Genomic DNA, 17,355 nt, shown 5'->3' with positions numbered 1-17,355 from the left:
TCACAAAATAAAAAAGTTATCAAAGTTTTAGTGAACTTAACTATTTTACATTTAGGTACCACCTTTCATTAAAAAATAATGCAAAAATAGTAAATAAAATTGTAACACTATAAAATTTATATTTTTGAAATCAAGACAGTGAGAGCTCTAATGGGTTTTTGTTTTGTAAAAAAATCTTGTCAAGAACGTCTAAAAATTATGGCAAGGCATGAATTTGTTAGTTCAATGCCTTTGCCAAATCTTCAGAGGTCAAGCCATAGGCTTAGTCTCACCAAGCCTATCCCAAACTAAAATTCAAAGAAGGGAAAAAAATCCTGCCCCATGTAAAAAACGTGCAGCTGTTATTTGAAATTCAAAAAATGGGTGCCCGTTTTGAAAAATTAAAATCGGCGTTTACAATGTGCATTTAAAATCACCCAAAAAATAAAAAAATTGAATTTTCTAGAAACGGGTACCCGATTTTCAAAAAATGGGTACCAATTTTTTCATAAAACGGATACTCATTTTTTACTTCTCAAAAAATGGGTACCCAATTTTCAAAAAACGAATACCCATAATTTACTTTTAAAACATGGGTACCCGTTTTTTACTTTTAAAACACAGGTACACATTTCTAAAAAATTCAAATTTTTTATTTTTCCAAAAACGAGTACCCATTTTTTGAAAAAAAAAATGGGCATGCAATATTTAAAAAAACTGGTGCTTGATTTTAAATTTAGGATCGAGCACCTAAGCCTAATACAAGTGCCCATTTTTTAAAAACAGGTACCGGTTTCTAAAAGAGCATGATCTCAATCTGCGAACTTCCGCGCAATTGAGACCCAACTTTTTGCTTCTACCCAAATGCTTAATAAGGTAAATTTAAGGAAAGAATTAGCATAAATTTAAGGTAAATAATTTCATTGTGCTTGCTATTGTTCGATTACTAGCTTTCATTTACAATGGCTTGGTCTAAAGGGGCTACTACATATGCAATTGAGATTATGCTCACTATTGTATGTATTCCTATTTTCAGCAATACAGCGAGCTACCCCCTTACTGGTAGTACTTATCAAAATATTAATACAATGCTAAGATTTGTCATAAGATTTAAAGTTCAACAAATTTTATTAAAGAAATTTAAATTCTATCAAATAATAATAGACCCTATTATTTATTTAAAAATGTCATTGGTGTTGGAAATTTGATTGAAAAGATAATTGTGAGAAGATGATTGAAGATCATAGAGGGAGATTGTTGTTGAAAGAATGTTTTCAATCATTGTTTTGTCATTGATGTCAAACCTGCTATCCGTAGGAATGACAATTGCTTATAAGATCCAAGTACTATCACTTAGTTGATTGATGAAGAGGATTTAGTCAACAAGATGTAACAAGAGCACCTAAGAGAAAGGTTGAGTTATGATGTTGTAATGAAGTGCAAGGATCGAATAAGATAATGATTAAATGATGTATTGATAACATACTTAAAGATATAGAGGTTGGTCACATTTAGAAACATTGGAGGAATAAGTTGTAACAAGGTTAACTGCAAAGCTTAAACTAAGTTCATCGGTGGGTGCCGAGCAAATTTTTAGTTGGAGCCGAGCAAAAGAAAAATTCTAGTGTGTGCCGAGTGAACTTTAGGTGCCGAGTGAAGTTCAAGTGTCGAGCAAAGTATCAGGTGCTGAGCATCATAAAATCTTAGTTGGTGCCGAGTGAACTTCAGGTGCCGAGCATAAGTAAAAATGTAGTTGATGCCGAGTAACACAGTATGTGCCAAGCATTAGGATTTCAATAGTGCCGAGTTGTTGCATTGTTTTAAATGACAAAGATTTGCCATATCTGAGCCGACATAGTTGTTACCTTGAATTTTGTGAAGTAGTTGGAGGATAAGGATGATGAGCTGGTGGCACAGAATTCTATGTAAACTATTTTTGGGAAAATTCAAAAGGATTATTCAAGAAGTTTCTAGAGGAAACAAAATATGGGTTAGATATAATGAATCCTACCTAATCCATATGAATTGAAATTAAAGAATGGAAGAATCAAGCGGCAAAGAAACTCCAAGACTTCTATTTAAGGAGTCATAGACTAGGAAGCAAATGCTGCTGATGTTGCTACTGCTAAAGTGCCAAAATTGCGAAGTGGTTAGAAAGGTGTCAAGGAGAAGGCATCTAGGAAAAGGAAGAGCACAGAAGCTCTGCTTCCACAAGTGGTCAAGAAGAGATGGTTGCACTAGTACATTGAGCATGGAGACTCAAGAAGACTGAGCTTGAAAGGAGGGCAAGCTGTCATGGGTTGTCGAGATTGAAAGCCAGGCAATGGTATGTGCTAAGAAGTGATCTAAGATCTGCAAGTTAAGTTGTATGTTGTAATTAGGTCAAAGATTTTTTAATACTCTCTAGCAATTGTGTTAGATATAGAAATCCTATGGACTTAGGTTGGTTAAATAGCCATTTGTAAATCTTTTAACAAGGTGGCATTCCAAGTGAATGTTCTAAAGTCCTCTAACAAGGCCCACTTCTAACAAGGTGGATAAGTCCTTTAACCAGGTCACATTTAATAGTGTGTTGTAAACCTTTAACAGGGCATCACTTCAGAAGAGTGAGAATTGAGTAGCATGTTACTAATGGTTTTTTTCAAATTGAGTTTTCACGTAAATCACTGTGTTATGTGTTGATCTTTTATGTGTTATGCTTGCATGTTGATTTACAGTAACTTGTTGAATACGAATATTTAAGCTTGGATGAATGTATGGTTGAATAGGCTAACAACACTTAGTGAGAAAGTTTGAATTGGACATGTTGGACCTTGAATAATTGATTCACCCCCCCACCCAGTTATTCTAAAGCATATCTAACAATTGGAATCATGGGTACATAGTTTATTTATCAAGATTTAACTGTGTGATTTTGAGTGAAACTCATTGACCCATGTTTCATGAGTAGTGATTCAACATGAATCCATCTCTCATGAGAATAAATGGAACATTTAGCACTCATTGGATCTAGGTGATACTCACAGAGGTGAGGCATCGAGACTTCTTGGGAGGTCACCATCCTAGTACTACTCCAGCCTGAGCGCGCTTAACTACGAAGTTTCCCCCATGGTTAAACCAAAATTATACAACCCCATTTGCAAAACCTTCACCAAGTGTTCTGCCTTATGAACTATTCATTAGAAAGCCCCTTAAGCTCATCAATTGATAAGTCAGATATAATTTCCATAGGAAGTCAAATTGTGATATTGCTATTAGGATTTAACTATGTAATTTTGAGTCAAACTCATTGACCCATGTTTCATGAGTAGTGATTCAACATGAATCCATCTCTCATGAGAATAAATGAAACACTTAGCACTCATTGGATCTAGGTGATGCTCACAGGGGTGAAGCACCAAGACTTCTCGGGAGGTCACCCTCCCAATACTACTCTAGCTTGAGCGCACTTAACTACAGAGTTCCCTCCATGGTTAAACCTAAAGCTTGCAACCCCATTTGCAAAACCTTCGCCAAGTGTTGTGCCTTATGAATCATTCATTAGAAAGCCCCTTAAGCTCATCAATTGATAAGTAGGAGATAATTTCCACAACAAGTCAAATTGTGATATTGCTATCAGGATTTAACTGTGTGTTTTTGAGTCAAACTCATTGATCAATGTTTCATGAGTAGTGATTCAACATGAATCCATCTCTCATGAGAATAAATGGAACACTTAGCACTCATTGGATCTAGATGATTCTCATAGGGGTGAAGCATTGTGACTTCTCGGGAGGTCACCCATCCCAATACTACTCCAGCCTGAGCGCACTTAACTACAGAGTTTTCTCTATGGTTAAACCCAAATCCTGCAACCCCATTTGCAAAACGTTCACCTAGTGTTCTGCCTTATGAACTATTCATGAGAAAGCCCCTTAAGCTCATCAATTGATAAGTAGGAGATAAATTCCACAACAAGTCAAATTGTGATATTGCTATCAAGATTTAACTGTGTGATTTTGAGTCAACCTTATTGACCCTTGTTTCATGAGTAGTGATTCAACATGAATCTATTGTCATGAGAATACATAGAACACTTAGCACTCATTGGATTTAGTTGATGCTCACAGGGGTGAATCATCGGGACTTCCCGGGAGGTCACCCATCCCAGTACTACTCGAGCCTGAGCGTGCTGAACTACGGAGTTTCCTCCGTGGTTAAACCCAAAGCTTGCTACCCCATTTACAAAACCTTCACCAAGTGTTGTGCCTTGTGATCCATTCAATAGAAAGCCCCTTAAGCTCATCAATTGATAAGTAGGAGATAAATTCCACAACAAGTCAAATTGTGATATTGCTATCAAGATTTAACTGTGTGATTTTGAGTCAACCTTATTGACCCATGTTTCATGAGTAGTGATTCAACATGAATCTATTGTCATGAGAATACATAGAACACTTAGCACTCATTGGATTTAGTTGATGCTCACAGGGGTGAAGCACCGGGACTTCTCGGGAGTTCACCCATCCTAGTACTACTCATGAAACATGGGTCAATGAGTTGGACTCAAAATCACACATTTAAATATTGATGGCAATATCACAATTATTATTATTTTGATAGGTAAAATGTTATGACGCCCAAGATTGTGTTTAGATTTAAAAAACTATCTCAATTGGGCACCAAAGATCAAATATGGATAGGTATCTTTGGTGTAGCCCTTACATAAATATCTCAAAGTAATTTAAAACCAATTTTAGCATCTGATTTGATTTCATAATTTATAACTTTGCTCTTAATACTTCCTTGTGTATATAATTTGAAAATTAAACATGGCTACAATCAAGTTCTTAGACCAAAAAGAGGTATGCTTCATAATCATGAATGAAACTTATTTCTTTTTAACATTAATTTTAAAATCAAATAGTATATAAGGAAGAGTTTTGAATAACCAAAAAATTGTCACTTATTAACATTAAACTTCCATGACATTTCATGCTAAATTTAACATGTTGATTTTCATAGTAAAAGTTCGAAACTGATTTCGCTTCAAGAACAAGTGTCTAACTTATACTTATCATATTAGTTTGTCTTATTAGAATCTCTTCTGTATATGCTTTTTTATTAGCAAGATTGTTTGCTTCTCTATTATGTTCCCTATAAATATTTTTAATAATTGTTTCTTTGAATTGATCAACGATCGCTAAGGCATATTCCACTTTGGGGTCCCTTGTTTTCTTAACAGATTTAGGATAATTTGTGAGTCCCTTTCAATAATTAATTTATCAATTGTTAGATACAATCATTTAATTGTATGTTGTCTTTAATGTTACACAAATGACAAGTATATACCGAGCAAGCAGTGTATGCCAAGCTCACTCAGGAGTCAAAGGAAGTTGCAGTGTATGATGAGTGTCTCAATGTTAACCAAGTTCAAACTGAGTGTTCACATGGAACCAATGTTAACTGAGTTCACTCGGTTACTAAAGGAAGTCTGAAGGAAAACCGTTTTTGAGTTAGTCTTGACCAAGTTGGGTCACCTAACAAAGGATTTTCTTGTATCAGTTTTGTTGGTTAGCTCTAGCCAACTCATGGGATGAATTTCATTTATTTGAAATTGTATTCAAGCCGACTTGACAAGGTAAAACATATAAGTATATGATGGGGACACAACCCAAGCACAAAATGGACACAATAGAAAAGGGAAAATTTTATTAATTGTAAAAATATGCTAGTACACTTAGTGCAGAGAAACAGACTCCAAAACATGCCCTATGGGCTTACAATAGCATAAATCTGGAGATAAATTCTTCTCCCAGTACCTCTCTCAAACTCCACTCCTAACTGCCTTTTACAATGCCAGAAATGTTCTTAAATAGACCTCGGAGGGTTAAGGATTAGGAATACATTCTAGAAAGTTCTAGTAGGCATCCATCAACCAAATAGAAGGCTCTAGAAATTGTATTAGAAGTCAGCGCAAAATTAGAAGAATCCAGAAACGGTAACCGAACTTCCGAGAGGCATAACTTTTGAATCGTAGCTTCGATTGACGAATCGTTTACATTTTCGAAAAGCTCTTGAAGCGCTCTATAGCCCTATGGACCAACTTCGCTCATCCCCCATTTTTCAGCCTTGTTCGAGGTCATTTAATGCCCCTAACCTGACTTTGAAGTATTCTTAGGATGTCTCTAGAAATCAAAAAACTATGATAACTTTTAAACCGTGGGGCCTTTTGACCTGATTCCTTTTCTGAAAAGCTCTAAATTACAATGACAATCTTCTGACCAATTTACACTTTCTAGTTCACCAAAATGGTGGCTCAATTACATACTCTTATTTTTTTGACATTTACACGTATCCCAAGGTGATTAAAAACTCTAACTCAGAACACTAATAGTTGAACTGTGAGAGTTGGAACCTTTATTTGACCCAAATGGGTATCCAAAAATGAAAACACATGAAACAGAAACTAAGTTTAAGTACATTTTTTTGAATGACACAAGATTGCCCTTATACCTCTGGATGCTCCTGCATCAGACACCCAGGGTAGATTGAAAAGTGACCCTATCACTTTATGAATGGTAGAGGAAATCCCAAATGGGAAATCTCAGCTGCTGATATCCAAGTTGAGTCCTCAATCGGCCGTCCTTTCCATTTGACCAAATACTCTTCATACTGCCTATGTCTGGTACTCCTACCCACACGATGATCTAGAATGTCTTCTATCTCCTCCTTATAAGTAGGAGTTCGACATGGCTCTAACATCGGCTCCTCATCTGCACCATTATCATGATACTCTGTTAAGTTTGCAATGTTGAAAATAGGAGAAATGTGAATACCATCTGGCAACTCCACGTCATATGCATTTTCTGAGTCATGTTTCTTAAGAATTTTGCAGGTGCCAAATTTCTTCATTTTCAGCTTGTTGTAAGTACCGGCTGGAAATCTTTCTTTTCATAGGTGTACCATGACTAGATCCCCTACTTGGAATTCCTTATGTCTTCTCCTTTGATCAGCCTTAGCTTTATACTCTTGATTCATCTTGGTAATGTGTGCCTGAACCTCCCCATGTAGACGCTTGATATGTTCAGCAAATTCTTCAGCTTCAACACTTGTCCTCTCCCCTTGCTCTATCTTCCTCAATTATGGTGCAGTCCTTGGGCTACTTCCATATACAATTTGGAATGGTGATCTACCAGTACTCCTATTTACAGAGTTATTGTAAGAAAACTCCGCTTGTGGTAGAATCAAATCCCATCCCTTGGGCTTATCCCCAACTAAACATCTCAGCAAATTGCCCAGACTTTTGTTTACCACTTCTTTTTGGCCGTCAATCTGTGGGTGATGTGTGGAACTGAATTTCAAGTCCGTTCTCAACTTTTTCCACAATGTTCTCCAGAAATACCCCACAAATGTAGTGTCTCTGTCAGAAACTATACTCCTTGGGAGACCATGTAGTCTTACCACCTCTTTGAAAAACAAGTCTGCAATATGGACAGCACATGAGTTTTGTGGCATGGAATGAAATGTGCCATTTTGGAGAACCTATCAACCACAACAAATACTGAGTCATTACCCCTTTGTGTCCTCGGCAATCCAAGAACAAAATCCATACTTATGTCCTCCCATGGCTTTGATGGAACAGGCAATGGCTGATATAGTCCAGTATTGTGACTAAATCCCTTGGCAACTTGACAAATTTGGCAATTCTGTACAAACTTCTTCACATCCTGTGGCATTTGAGACCAAAAATAATGTTCTTTGAGAATGGCAATGGTCTTATCTCGACCAAAATGTCCTGCCATCCCTCCACTGTGTTTCTCCTTAATCAGATTTTCCCTCATGGAACTCCTTGGAATGCATAATTGACTGCTCTTGAATAACATACCATCCTGAATCAGATAGTCTAACCACTTAGTTCTGTCTACAGCAACAGGCTCTTTACAAGCTTTCCACGCTTCATCAAAATCAGGATCCTCAGGGTACAGAGAACTTCATCATGGTAACTCCCAATTTTGAATTTCACTAAACATTGTTCACATACCAGGGCCTTATGATCATCTTTCACCCAAGCAATCTGACAGGGCTGGGGTTGTTTCTCCCTCTTGAGCTTCAGCTTAGAGACCATCTCCTCTGATACCAAGTTATTAGTGCTACCACTATCAATGATCACATCACAACATTTATCCTCACACTTGTACTTGGTAGGGAATAAACTCCTCCTTTGTCCTGGTTCAATCTCGCCACTTAGTAGGACCCTTTCATTTACTAAAGTCTCTCCTCTTTCTGCATCCTCTAAATGTGATGATTGTGCATCCTCATCCACATGAGCAACCCTAGCTTGACCCTCAGCTCTCCTATCTGTCCTTCCTTGTCGTTGAGGACATTCAAAGGCATGATGACCTTCTTCATTGCAACGGAAACAGGTACCACGGAAGCCTCCTCTTCCTTGTCCACGTCCTCTACCTCTTCCTCTCTGATTTCCAAAGTCTTGATCTCGGGAGCAGTTGAAACCTTCGTTCCTCTGGTTCCTACTAGTACCCACATCTTCATTTTTCTTTTGGGTTTCATTTCGGCCTCCAGATGACCTACCACTACCCCTTCCTCCTTGACCATGCCCTCTTTGTCTCCCTTCAAACCTCTTATTTAGCTTCTCTTCAAATCGTAGGGAAAATTGGTATGCCTCTTCAACGCTGGTCATTCGTACCAAACTTAATTCCTCCTGGATGCTACGTCGCAACCCACTGATATAACGAGCAACCCTCTCCTTATTTGCTTCTGCATGCCCTGCTCTAATCAGAAGTCGATGATTTTCCTGCTTGCTTTAACCCATGCATCTTCTTAAACAAATCAAGCTCGTAGTCAACAGGAATGAACTGCTTCTTCAATTTGTCCACCATGTGATCCCACCTTGTGATCTTATCCTTTCCTCTTCTATTTCTTTCCAATTGAACCTCTTGCCACCAAATTTTGGCATGGCCTTTCAGTTTGGCCTTTGCAAACTTAACCTTATCTGGATCCCTGATATCCTCATACTCAAAGTACTCTTCCAGTTCATTGATCCAATCGATCAACTCATTTGGTTTCAAATTTCCTGAAAATACACCCAAATCAATTGTAGGTCTTTTTCCAAACTTAGTAATGACCCTAAAAAGCCTTTCCTCCGCCTGATTCAGAACTTCCCTGTCAAATTCCCCTTCTGGTCCAATTTCTTCTTCTTCATTGTCATCCTCACTTTCGTCACCTACAGTAACATTTGTTCCTCTATGGAGCTCCTCCTGCAATGCTTGTACTTGCCTTTGGAGGGCTCTAACCTTCTCAGGATTAATAGCTCTGGCCCTTCCACGACGCTCTCTTCGTGGAGGCATCTTCTTAATTCAAACTCACAACCACACAGTCCTGGTGGAAACTGCCTCACAGTCGGCGCTTTGTCTACACACTCAGGAAAACCAACTCTGATACCATTTGATGGGGATACAACCCAAGCACAGAATAGACACAACAGGAAAGGAAAAATTTTATTAACTGTAAAAATATGCTAGTACACTTTGTGTAGAGAAAAAGACTCTAAAACATGCCCTATGGGCTTACAAAAGCATAAAGCTGGAGATAAATTCTTCTCCCAGTACCTCTCTCAAACTCCACTCCTAACTGCCTTTTACAATGCTAGAAATGTTCTTAAATAGACCCCGGAGGGTTAAGGATTAGGAATACATTCTAGAAAGTGCTAGTAGGCATCCACCGACCAAATAGAAGGCTCTAGAAGTTGCATTAGAAGTTTGTGCAAAATTAGTAGAATCCAGAAACGATAACCGAACTTCCGAGAGGCATAACTTTTGAACCGTAGCTCCGATTGACGAACCGTTTATATTTCTGAAAAGCTCTCGAAGCGCTCTATAGCCCTATGGACCAGCTTCACTTGTCCCCCATTTTTGGCCCTGTTCGAGGTCATTTAATGCCCCTAACCTGACTTTGAAGCATTCTTAGGATGTCTCCAGAAATTGAAAAACTGTGATACCTTTTAAACAGTGGGGCCTTTTGACTTGATTCCTTTTCTGGAATGCTCTAAATTAAATTGACAATCTTCCGACCAATTTACACCTTCTAGTTCACCAAAATGGTGGCTCAATTACATACTCCTATTTTTTCAGCATTTACACGTATCCTAAGGTGATTAAAAACTCTAACTCAAAACACTAATAGTGGAACTGTGAGAGTGGAAACCTTTATTTGACCCAAATGGGTATCCAGAAATGAAAACACATGAAACAGAAACTAAGTTTAAGTACATTTTTTTGGATGACACAGGATTGCCCTTATACCTCTGGATGCTCCTACATCAGTATAAGGTCAAGTTGAGGATTGAAAAAAAGAATAAAAAGATAAAGCATGAGATTGAAAAGATAAATCAAGGAAGTGAATTGACCGAGCTGCAAGGAATATTTTGATTAAGAAGGATCAAGTATTCAAGCCAAAACAAAGATCTGAAATCAACAAATACAGTTTGCATCAACAATCGGGGCATATTATTGTTACTCTGTAATAATTGTAGGAATGAATCAAATCTCTTAATAGAGTTAACAGCTATTTTCCAAATCCTCTAACAAGGTGGTATTTTTAGATTTAAATATCTAAAGACCTATAACATGGCCTCTCCTAATAGCGTGAACTAAATCCTTTAACAGTGTCACACCTAACAATGTGTTTTGTAACCTTTAACAAGGTTGGCTCCTAGTAGGGCTCACTTTAGAAGAGTGAAAAATAGTAACTAGTTGCAATTGTAGGTTTTTCCAAATTGGGTTTCCACGCTAAATCCTGGTGTCATATGTCTTTATGTTATTTGCTTTATGATTCTACAACTACGTTAATTATGGTTAACAACACTAAACATCTTAACAAGTAAGTATTTCAATGTTTGCCGAGTGAAATAAATTCTTAGTGTTAACTGAGTGATTTCAGTGCTAACCGAGTTACAATAGTATTTCACATTCAGCAGTGTATTGGTTTTATTTGTTATTGATATCTAAGGGATCTGGGATTTGTTTTTGCAATAACTGATACACCCCTCCCCTCTCAGTTACTCCTTTTACATTTCCAACAATTACCTATCTCTCTACTTAGAGTTCAGTCTTCTATCAAAGCCTCTAATTTGGCTAAGTTATTAGACATTTTTCTTAAAGGTTTAGCGCATTTAATTAGGCATGTACCATTATTTGAACAAATATTACATCCTAAGCCTGCTGGTCCTGGATTACCCCTAGAGGCACCATCAAGATTTAACTTTGACCATCGTAGAGGATAAGGTTTCTATTTACATTCTTTCCTTTGTGATCTTGTTGAATTTTGAGTATATCATTGGTGGATAAATTAGTTTGAACCAAATTTTATGCATTTTTGAATCCCACTCTAAAAAAGAGCCTTCCTTCTTAATATATTTGAGTTAGAATTTTACTTAAAAACTTACAAAAATATTATAATGTAAATTGTCAAGAATCAACTAGTACTAATCAAGCATCCTTAATGTCCCTTCTTCTTAGGAGTGAGCGTTTGGTGAATATCCTTGGCCTCTTTTTATCAAGTGGAATGCCAAATTATAAAATAACTTATTCTGGGGCACAAGCTAGAATAAGAGAACAAAGGGAAGGATAAGGTGGAAGAAAAAGATGAACATGGATAAGAAGGTGGAAAAAAAAAAAAGCTAAAAGAGGAGGAAATAAAATCAGGAAGATAGAGAAATAAAGGAGAAAATTTAGTTGAAGACACAAAATCAAAAGAGAAAATATGAGCAATGGAAATTCAGATCTATATGTTTCTATCGATGTAACTATTGCACATCTTTTAGGTGCAAATGCTAGTTATTATTTTGTCTGAATATCCACACCTTGATTAGCTTCCATCAATTTCCATATATGAACTTTTAATACTCAAACTAATTTTTATCATACTTGTAATTGTTTTCCGAATTGCACCTTAACTCCATATACAATCCATTTTCATGTTGTTAGTATTTGTTATCGTTAATTCTAACCTTGTTTTGATGTTATGTTTAATCCACAAATTATGGATAAGAGGTTGTTTAGTATTAGTTTGAACAATAGAACTCGGATGGTTAAGTATATGCATCAGTACAAGTAGAAGAGAACGATAGATTATTCATGTTAGCTTTCATTGAAATTTGTTGATTTATATAGTGGTTATCTTTTATAAATCATACATATTGCAATAACTATTTAATCAATGAGAATGAGTACAATGTAGTCAATTTTTTAAAATTGTGAGCAGCTCTATTTTCTTCTTGTTCAATTCTGCAAGTGCTGTTTCTTCTTCTTTTAGCTAGATCCTTATAGCTATAGAGATTTTTACATTGTATCGTAGCATGAAACAGTGGAGTTTTTGACATTTTCTCTTCCTATTGTTTCAAATGGAAGCCACCAATTCTGCTTAGTCCCATGAGTAGAGGCTTGCATCAAAAAGTCATGGCATTAGAGGTTTGACCCAATTCTACATCAGAGATAGGCCAAGATCATGCTCTCTTCACATGGGTCTTACCTTCATTTTCTCTATAGTGAAGTACTATTTTTTGTGGATCTGTCATACCGCTTCGTGCAAATGTTTTCTTGGTTCTATTGTTGATCAGATTTTTGGACAATTGACACCTGTATTTTCAATCAGCAATTTTTTATTTCGTGGTTGAGTAGTGTCATTAGGGTCACTTGTACAGACTCATGTGACATCTGCATCTTTCAATGATAGATGTTTTCCCTCTATTTTCTGTGAATCCTTTGTTTTAGAGCACATGTGCAGATTATTGTATTCTGTATCTTCAATGCATAGATGTTTTGCCTTTGTTTGTCATCTGTATAGTTCGAATAGTATCATTGGAGGTACTTATGCAAATTGATACTGATCTTCATCTTGGATTTTGAGGAGTCTTTTCATTCAGCACAATGGTAATTATGATTTCACAGATATTCATAAATTTTCTTGTTACAAGCAATTTGCTTTGATTAGGATTTTCCTTTTTCCTTAATTAGAATAGTGTTTTTTAGTGTTAATTCTAACCTTGTTTTGACATAATGTTCTGTTCTACAAATTGTGGATAAGAGTTTCTTTAGTTTCAATTTGAACGGTGTAATTGGGGATTGTTACATACATGCATCAGTCCTAGTAGAAGAGATCAACAATTTTTCTTGTTAGTTGTCATTGTAATTTCTTCATTTTTACAATGGTTATCTTGCGTAAATCATGCATATTGTAATAATTATTCAATCACTAAAAATAAGCACAATGTAGTCAATAAATTTTTATTGTGAGCAATTGTATTTTTCTTGTTCAATTCTTCAAGTATTCTTACTTTTTCTTTTAGCTAGATCCTATAGCTATAAAAAAGTTCACTCTTGCAACCTCTTAGAGTTTCAATCATTCCCTTTTTTTTCAACATGCCCATTCACAATTATTCTTCAATCCACATATATTAATAATAACTTGCTTTTTAAAAGTCAGATGCACTAAAAAAATTACCATTTTTATCTTGGCAATCATTGTGAAAAATAATTTCGACAAAATCACGCTTACCAAGCAAAAAAAACATCTTTTGTATACATGAACCATCTCGTACCAATGGCTTTGACTTCAAATATTTATTGTCTGTTACTAATTCTTCTTTAAAATTTGAGATTTCCTTCTTTTATAAACTATTTGTTTCTTCTAATCTCTTTATCTTTTCCTCTAAATCTTCATTCCTTTTCTTAACTTAATCAACCAAATTTTACTTTCCTCCATCTCTTCATTTCTCTCTTTAATTTTGTTAATTCTTTCGGAAGTTAAGAAATTCTCTCTAAATGTTTACATGTTTTAATTTTCCTATATTCTATAATTGCTATTATTTTTTATTTGGATTTATTTAGTTCTATTGATTATTTTTATACAAGATCCATCTCAAAAACTAGGTTTGCATTTTCTTCCAACATATTTTAACCTATCGTTCCTATTGAAATAAATAGTTAAGCTAGCCTTTTTTTCTTGATTTTGAGAAAATAATTTAAATTCCTTTCGATGCCTTAATGGGCTTTCAAATATTTCTTGCACTATGTTGATGAATTCTTCACACTTAGTTTTTGTGATTTTATGATGTTGCAAATTTATGCCCTTGTGCAAATTATCATTATGTATTGCTTCTACCTATGCCAAAAAATAAAATTCCATGTTGATGAACATAGAAAGCATATTGTTTTTGTTGGTGTAATTAGATATTCCTAACTATTCTTTGGTTAGGCTTACTTGGAATAATTCATTACATTGTAGTTTGCATATGAAACACCTAGGAGTTTGCACCTATATAGAAAATGGTGTAGGGAAATTCCACTTTAGGTGGTGATTGGTATTATTAGTATCCACTTTATATGTGATATCCAGCTTTACTGCACATATCACATTATCGTCCTCCACATATTGTTATACCTCATTGCATAATGGATGATGATCCAACTTTTGTGGACATGTGATTCCACCTTGTGTGGGTGATATCTTATCTACTCTTTATCGTAGTCTCTTATTTCATTGGCTATAATATTACCAGACACATCTACATTTTAATTAATTCCAATTAAGTAAATGAATCCATTAGTTATGGTATTATAATCTAGTGAATGTCTATTATGAATAATACCATTTGTGCATCTTAATGTAATTATTTTGCAATTCTCTTGTGGAAGTTATGTTGGTCTTTTATTTGATCTTTGGGATGTTATAGTCACCTAAAACTCTTACATGATACTAGAGCTCTGAAGTTTTGAAGACGCCTCAAAAGAATGGTTTTGGCTTTATTTGGTTGTGGGTGAAAAATATAATTATTTGGGCATTGTTCTTGCATTTCAGGGGCTGTTTTGGGGAAAAATGATTATAAACTTGTCTGTATTGGGAAAAAATCATATTTTGGGCCAAAAAAGAAAAATAGAACGTGTTGTACACTTCGATCTAATTTTTAAAAAAAAAAATAACTATGTTACATTATTTTCACAACTTTTTATTTCCTTGTCAAATTCTTTTGATTAGGGTCAAGCCCCTAGCAGTGTTTGTTTATGTATTAAATTGCATATTTGTATGAATATTATTATCAAATTACATGTATTTGGTAGTCTGCAAGCAATGACAAATAAACTAGAGCCCCAAGCCAACCAACATCTCTACAGATTACAGTAATTAAATCCAAAAACCCTCAAAGTGGCATATATACCAACATTGACAACCCGATCACTACTTTAAAAAAAAAGGTTATTGGCACATAGTTCTATTAAATTACTATAGTTTAATCGCCTAGCGTGAATGTGAGATATATCCCTTAAGAACCACCACCTAGCTTGCAACCCCGAGGATCGGCACAATTTACAACCTCCACTACCTGCCCTAGTAAGCCAACTTGTAGCATGATAAAAACTTGCCTAGTCAATGCTCGAAATTAGATGTCACTCTAGTAAAAAGGTGACACATGCTTGGTCGACACATCATCCTTCATGTCAGTTATATAGTCAATGCTACATTAGCAAAGGGACACTTTTTGTGATACATTATATTTCTGCCCGTAAAAAATTGATGTCCATTTGATAGTTAAAAAAGTATTTGGTCGGACGTTTTCACTCTACTAGGGTTTCATGCGAGCTTTCAATTTTCTTGCGTACGGCTCTCTGTCTGAGCTTTCCTTCTGTTGTCTCCACTTGTCACACCACATTTACTACAGGAGCTTTTAGGCTAGGTTATAATGGCCCCGGCCAGCAATGAACCAGTTGTTACTGGTGTTCACGCTGTTGCTTCGGATTGCCATGGCACCTCCATAGAAAAAACACCCTCGCAAGTTCATCTCGAAGGTTTTTCATGAGGTAATCCTGATATTATCCTTTACAAGAATTTGGTGCTGCATGTGATTGGTTAGAACAACATACTTTGATTGGTATTTTGTGGGTAGGACTCCTCTTGAAGCTATGCTCCGTGAATGGGTTAACAAGAGCTAGACTCCTCATGGAGTCCGCCTTGATGGTATGCAAAACCTTAGCAAAGTTTTTTTATTATTTTGCTTCGCTAACCGGTCGCAAGCAGACGTGGTCTTTAACAATGGCCCTTGGTCTATGCGTTCATCTCTGCATATTTTTCAAAAATGGTCGTGAGACTTCACAGTCTCTGATGAGAAAAAGCTTAGGGTTCCTGTGTGGGTCGAATTCCTAGGTTTACCCTTGCCATGTTGGCCTTTCATTGAGTCCATTGCCAAAACCCTAGGCAAAGTTGTCAGAAAGGAGCCTGAAATTTTTTTTAATGCTCGCCCACAAAGACACATTTGTGTCAAGGTTGATCTTTCCAAGGATCTCAAGGATTCTATGGAAATCTAGATTGGGGCTCAAACCTTCTCTCAAAAGGTGCTCTATTTGAACCTCCCCAACACCTATTATAGGTGTTAGTCTACGGAAAACAAGATCAGGGATTGCCCTTTGGCTATGCCTAGGGTTAAGCCCACACCTAAAGAAGCTCCTACCAAGCCACCCAAAGGAAAAAAAGAAGAATGGATTACTATGGGGTGCAAGGGAAAGGCTACCTTGAATCCCTTGGCCCCTAAATAGTCCTATGCGGCAATCGCCACGGTTCCTCCTATCCCAATAGGAATGCCAACCCCAGCCTGCGTAGGGACGCAAGCGGTTTCCACAACACCTATTCCAGGTGTCTCGCAGGTTTCAAACCGTACTAGTTCACAGGGGATTAAGGTGGCCACCAAGGGTTCTGTCTCGATTGTGGCACGTACCCCTCTTGCTATTTCTTCCATAGCACCACAAGTGACATGGCGTTCTCACAGTCCTCCTGGATATGCGAAGATACCAGAGGTGAAAAGACAGGCTGTAAGTTCAGAAGATTTTCATTCTGACTTCAACCAAGTTTCTTCCTTCTTGCAGAATAGCTACTCCTCTCTTGAGGACGAGGATGATATGGAAGAATTTGCATGAATTTTTTTATCGTGGAATGTTCGAGGTCTTATAGACCTCTCCAGAAAGTACTATGTCTAGGACACTCGCCATAGACTTAGTAATTTAGATTTTCTTTGTTTGCAAGAAGTTAATATTTCTAGTTTCATGCTCTCCTTTGCATGCTGTGTCATTTGGCAGGATGGCGTTATGTTCTCCTCTCAACACGAAGCAAGCAGAGGTGGTGTAGTTACTCTCTTGTCACCTCGTCTTCTTTCTGCTATTATTTTGTGCGGTTCTGAGCCCACGCATAGAATTATTTGGCTCCTCCTTTCCATCAACAATCATTCTTTTGGAGTCATTAATGTTTATGCTTCCAATGATACTGTGGAAAGATCACAGATGTGGGGTTGGCTGGCTGACAACTTGCCTCCAACTACTTGGGTTATGTGTG

The 17,355-nt window shown here is 36.5% G+C and overlaps 1 protein-coding gene across 4 annotated transcripts in view; it reads left to right on the top strand.

The window, feature by feature from the left end:
• LOC149564728 (MADS-box transcription factor 50-like) overlaps window positions 1-17,355 on the top strand; it is a 328,681-nt gene that overhangs the window by 197,660 nt on the left and 113,666 nt on the right. For 2 of the 4 annotated variants that reach the window (XM_089818282.1, XM_089818284.1), the window contains one exon: window positions 11,496-11,985. The exons of the other annotated variants lie outside the window; for them this stretch is intronic. In XM_089818282.1, coding sequence (XP_089674408.1) covers window positions 11,496-11,607 — 112 coding nt within the window. In that variant the 3' untranslated portion in view covers window positions 11,608-11,985. Of the gene's footprint in view, window positions 1-11,495; window positions 11,986-17,355 lie in introns of those variants that run through there. 4 annotated transcript variants of the gene reach the window in all.

This window comes from Cupressus sempervirens, chromosome 3, assembly GCF_028749045.1.
Source record: "Cupressus sempervirens isolate cs-2001-9-10 chromosome 3, ASM2874904v1, whole genome shotgun sequence".
In the NCBI taxonomy this organism is placed as follows: domain Eukaryota; kingdom Viridiplantae; phylum Streptophyta; class Pinopsida; order Cupressales; family Cupressaceae; genus Cupressus; species Cupressus sempervirens.
Note: the sequence above shows the minus strand (reverse complement) of the source record. Positions and strands in the feature narration are given on the sequence as shown.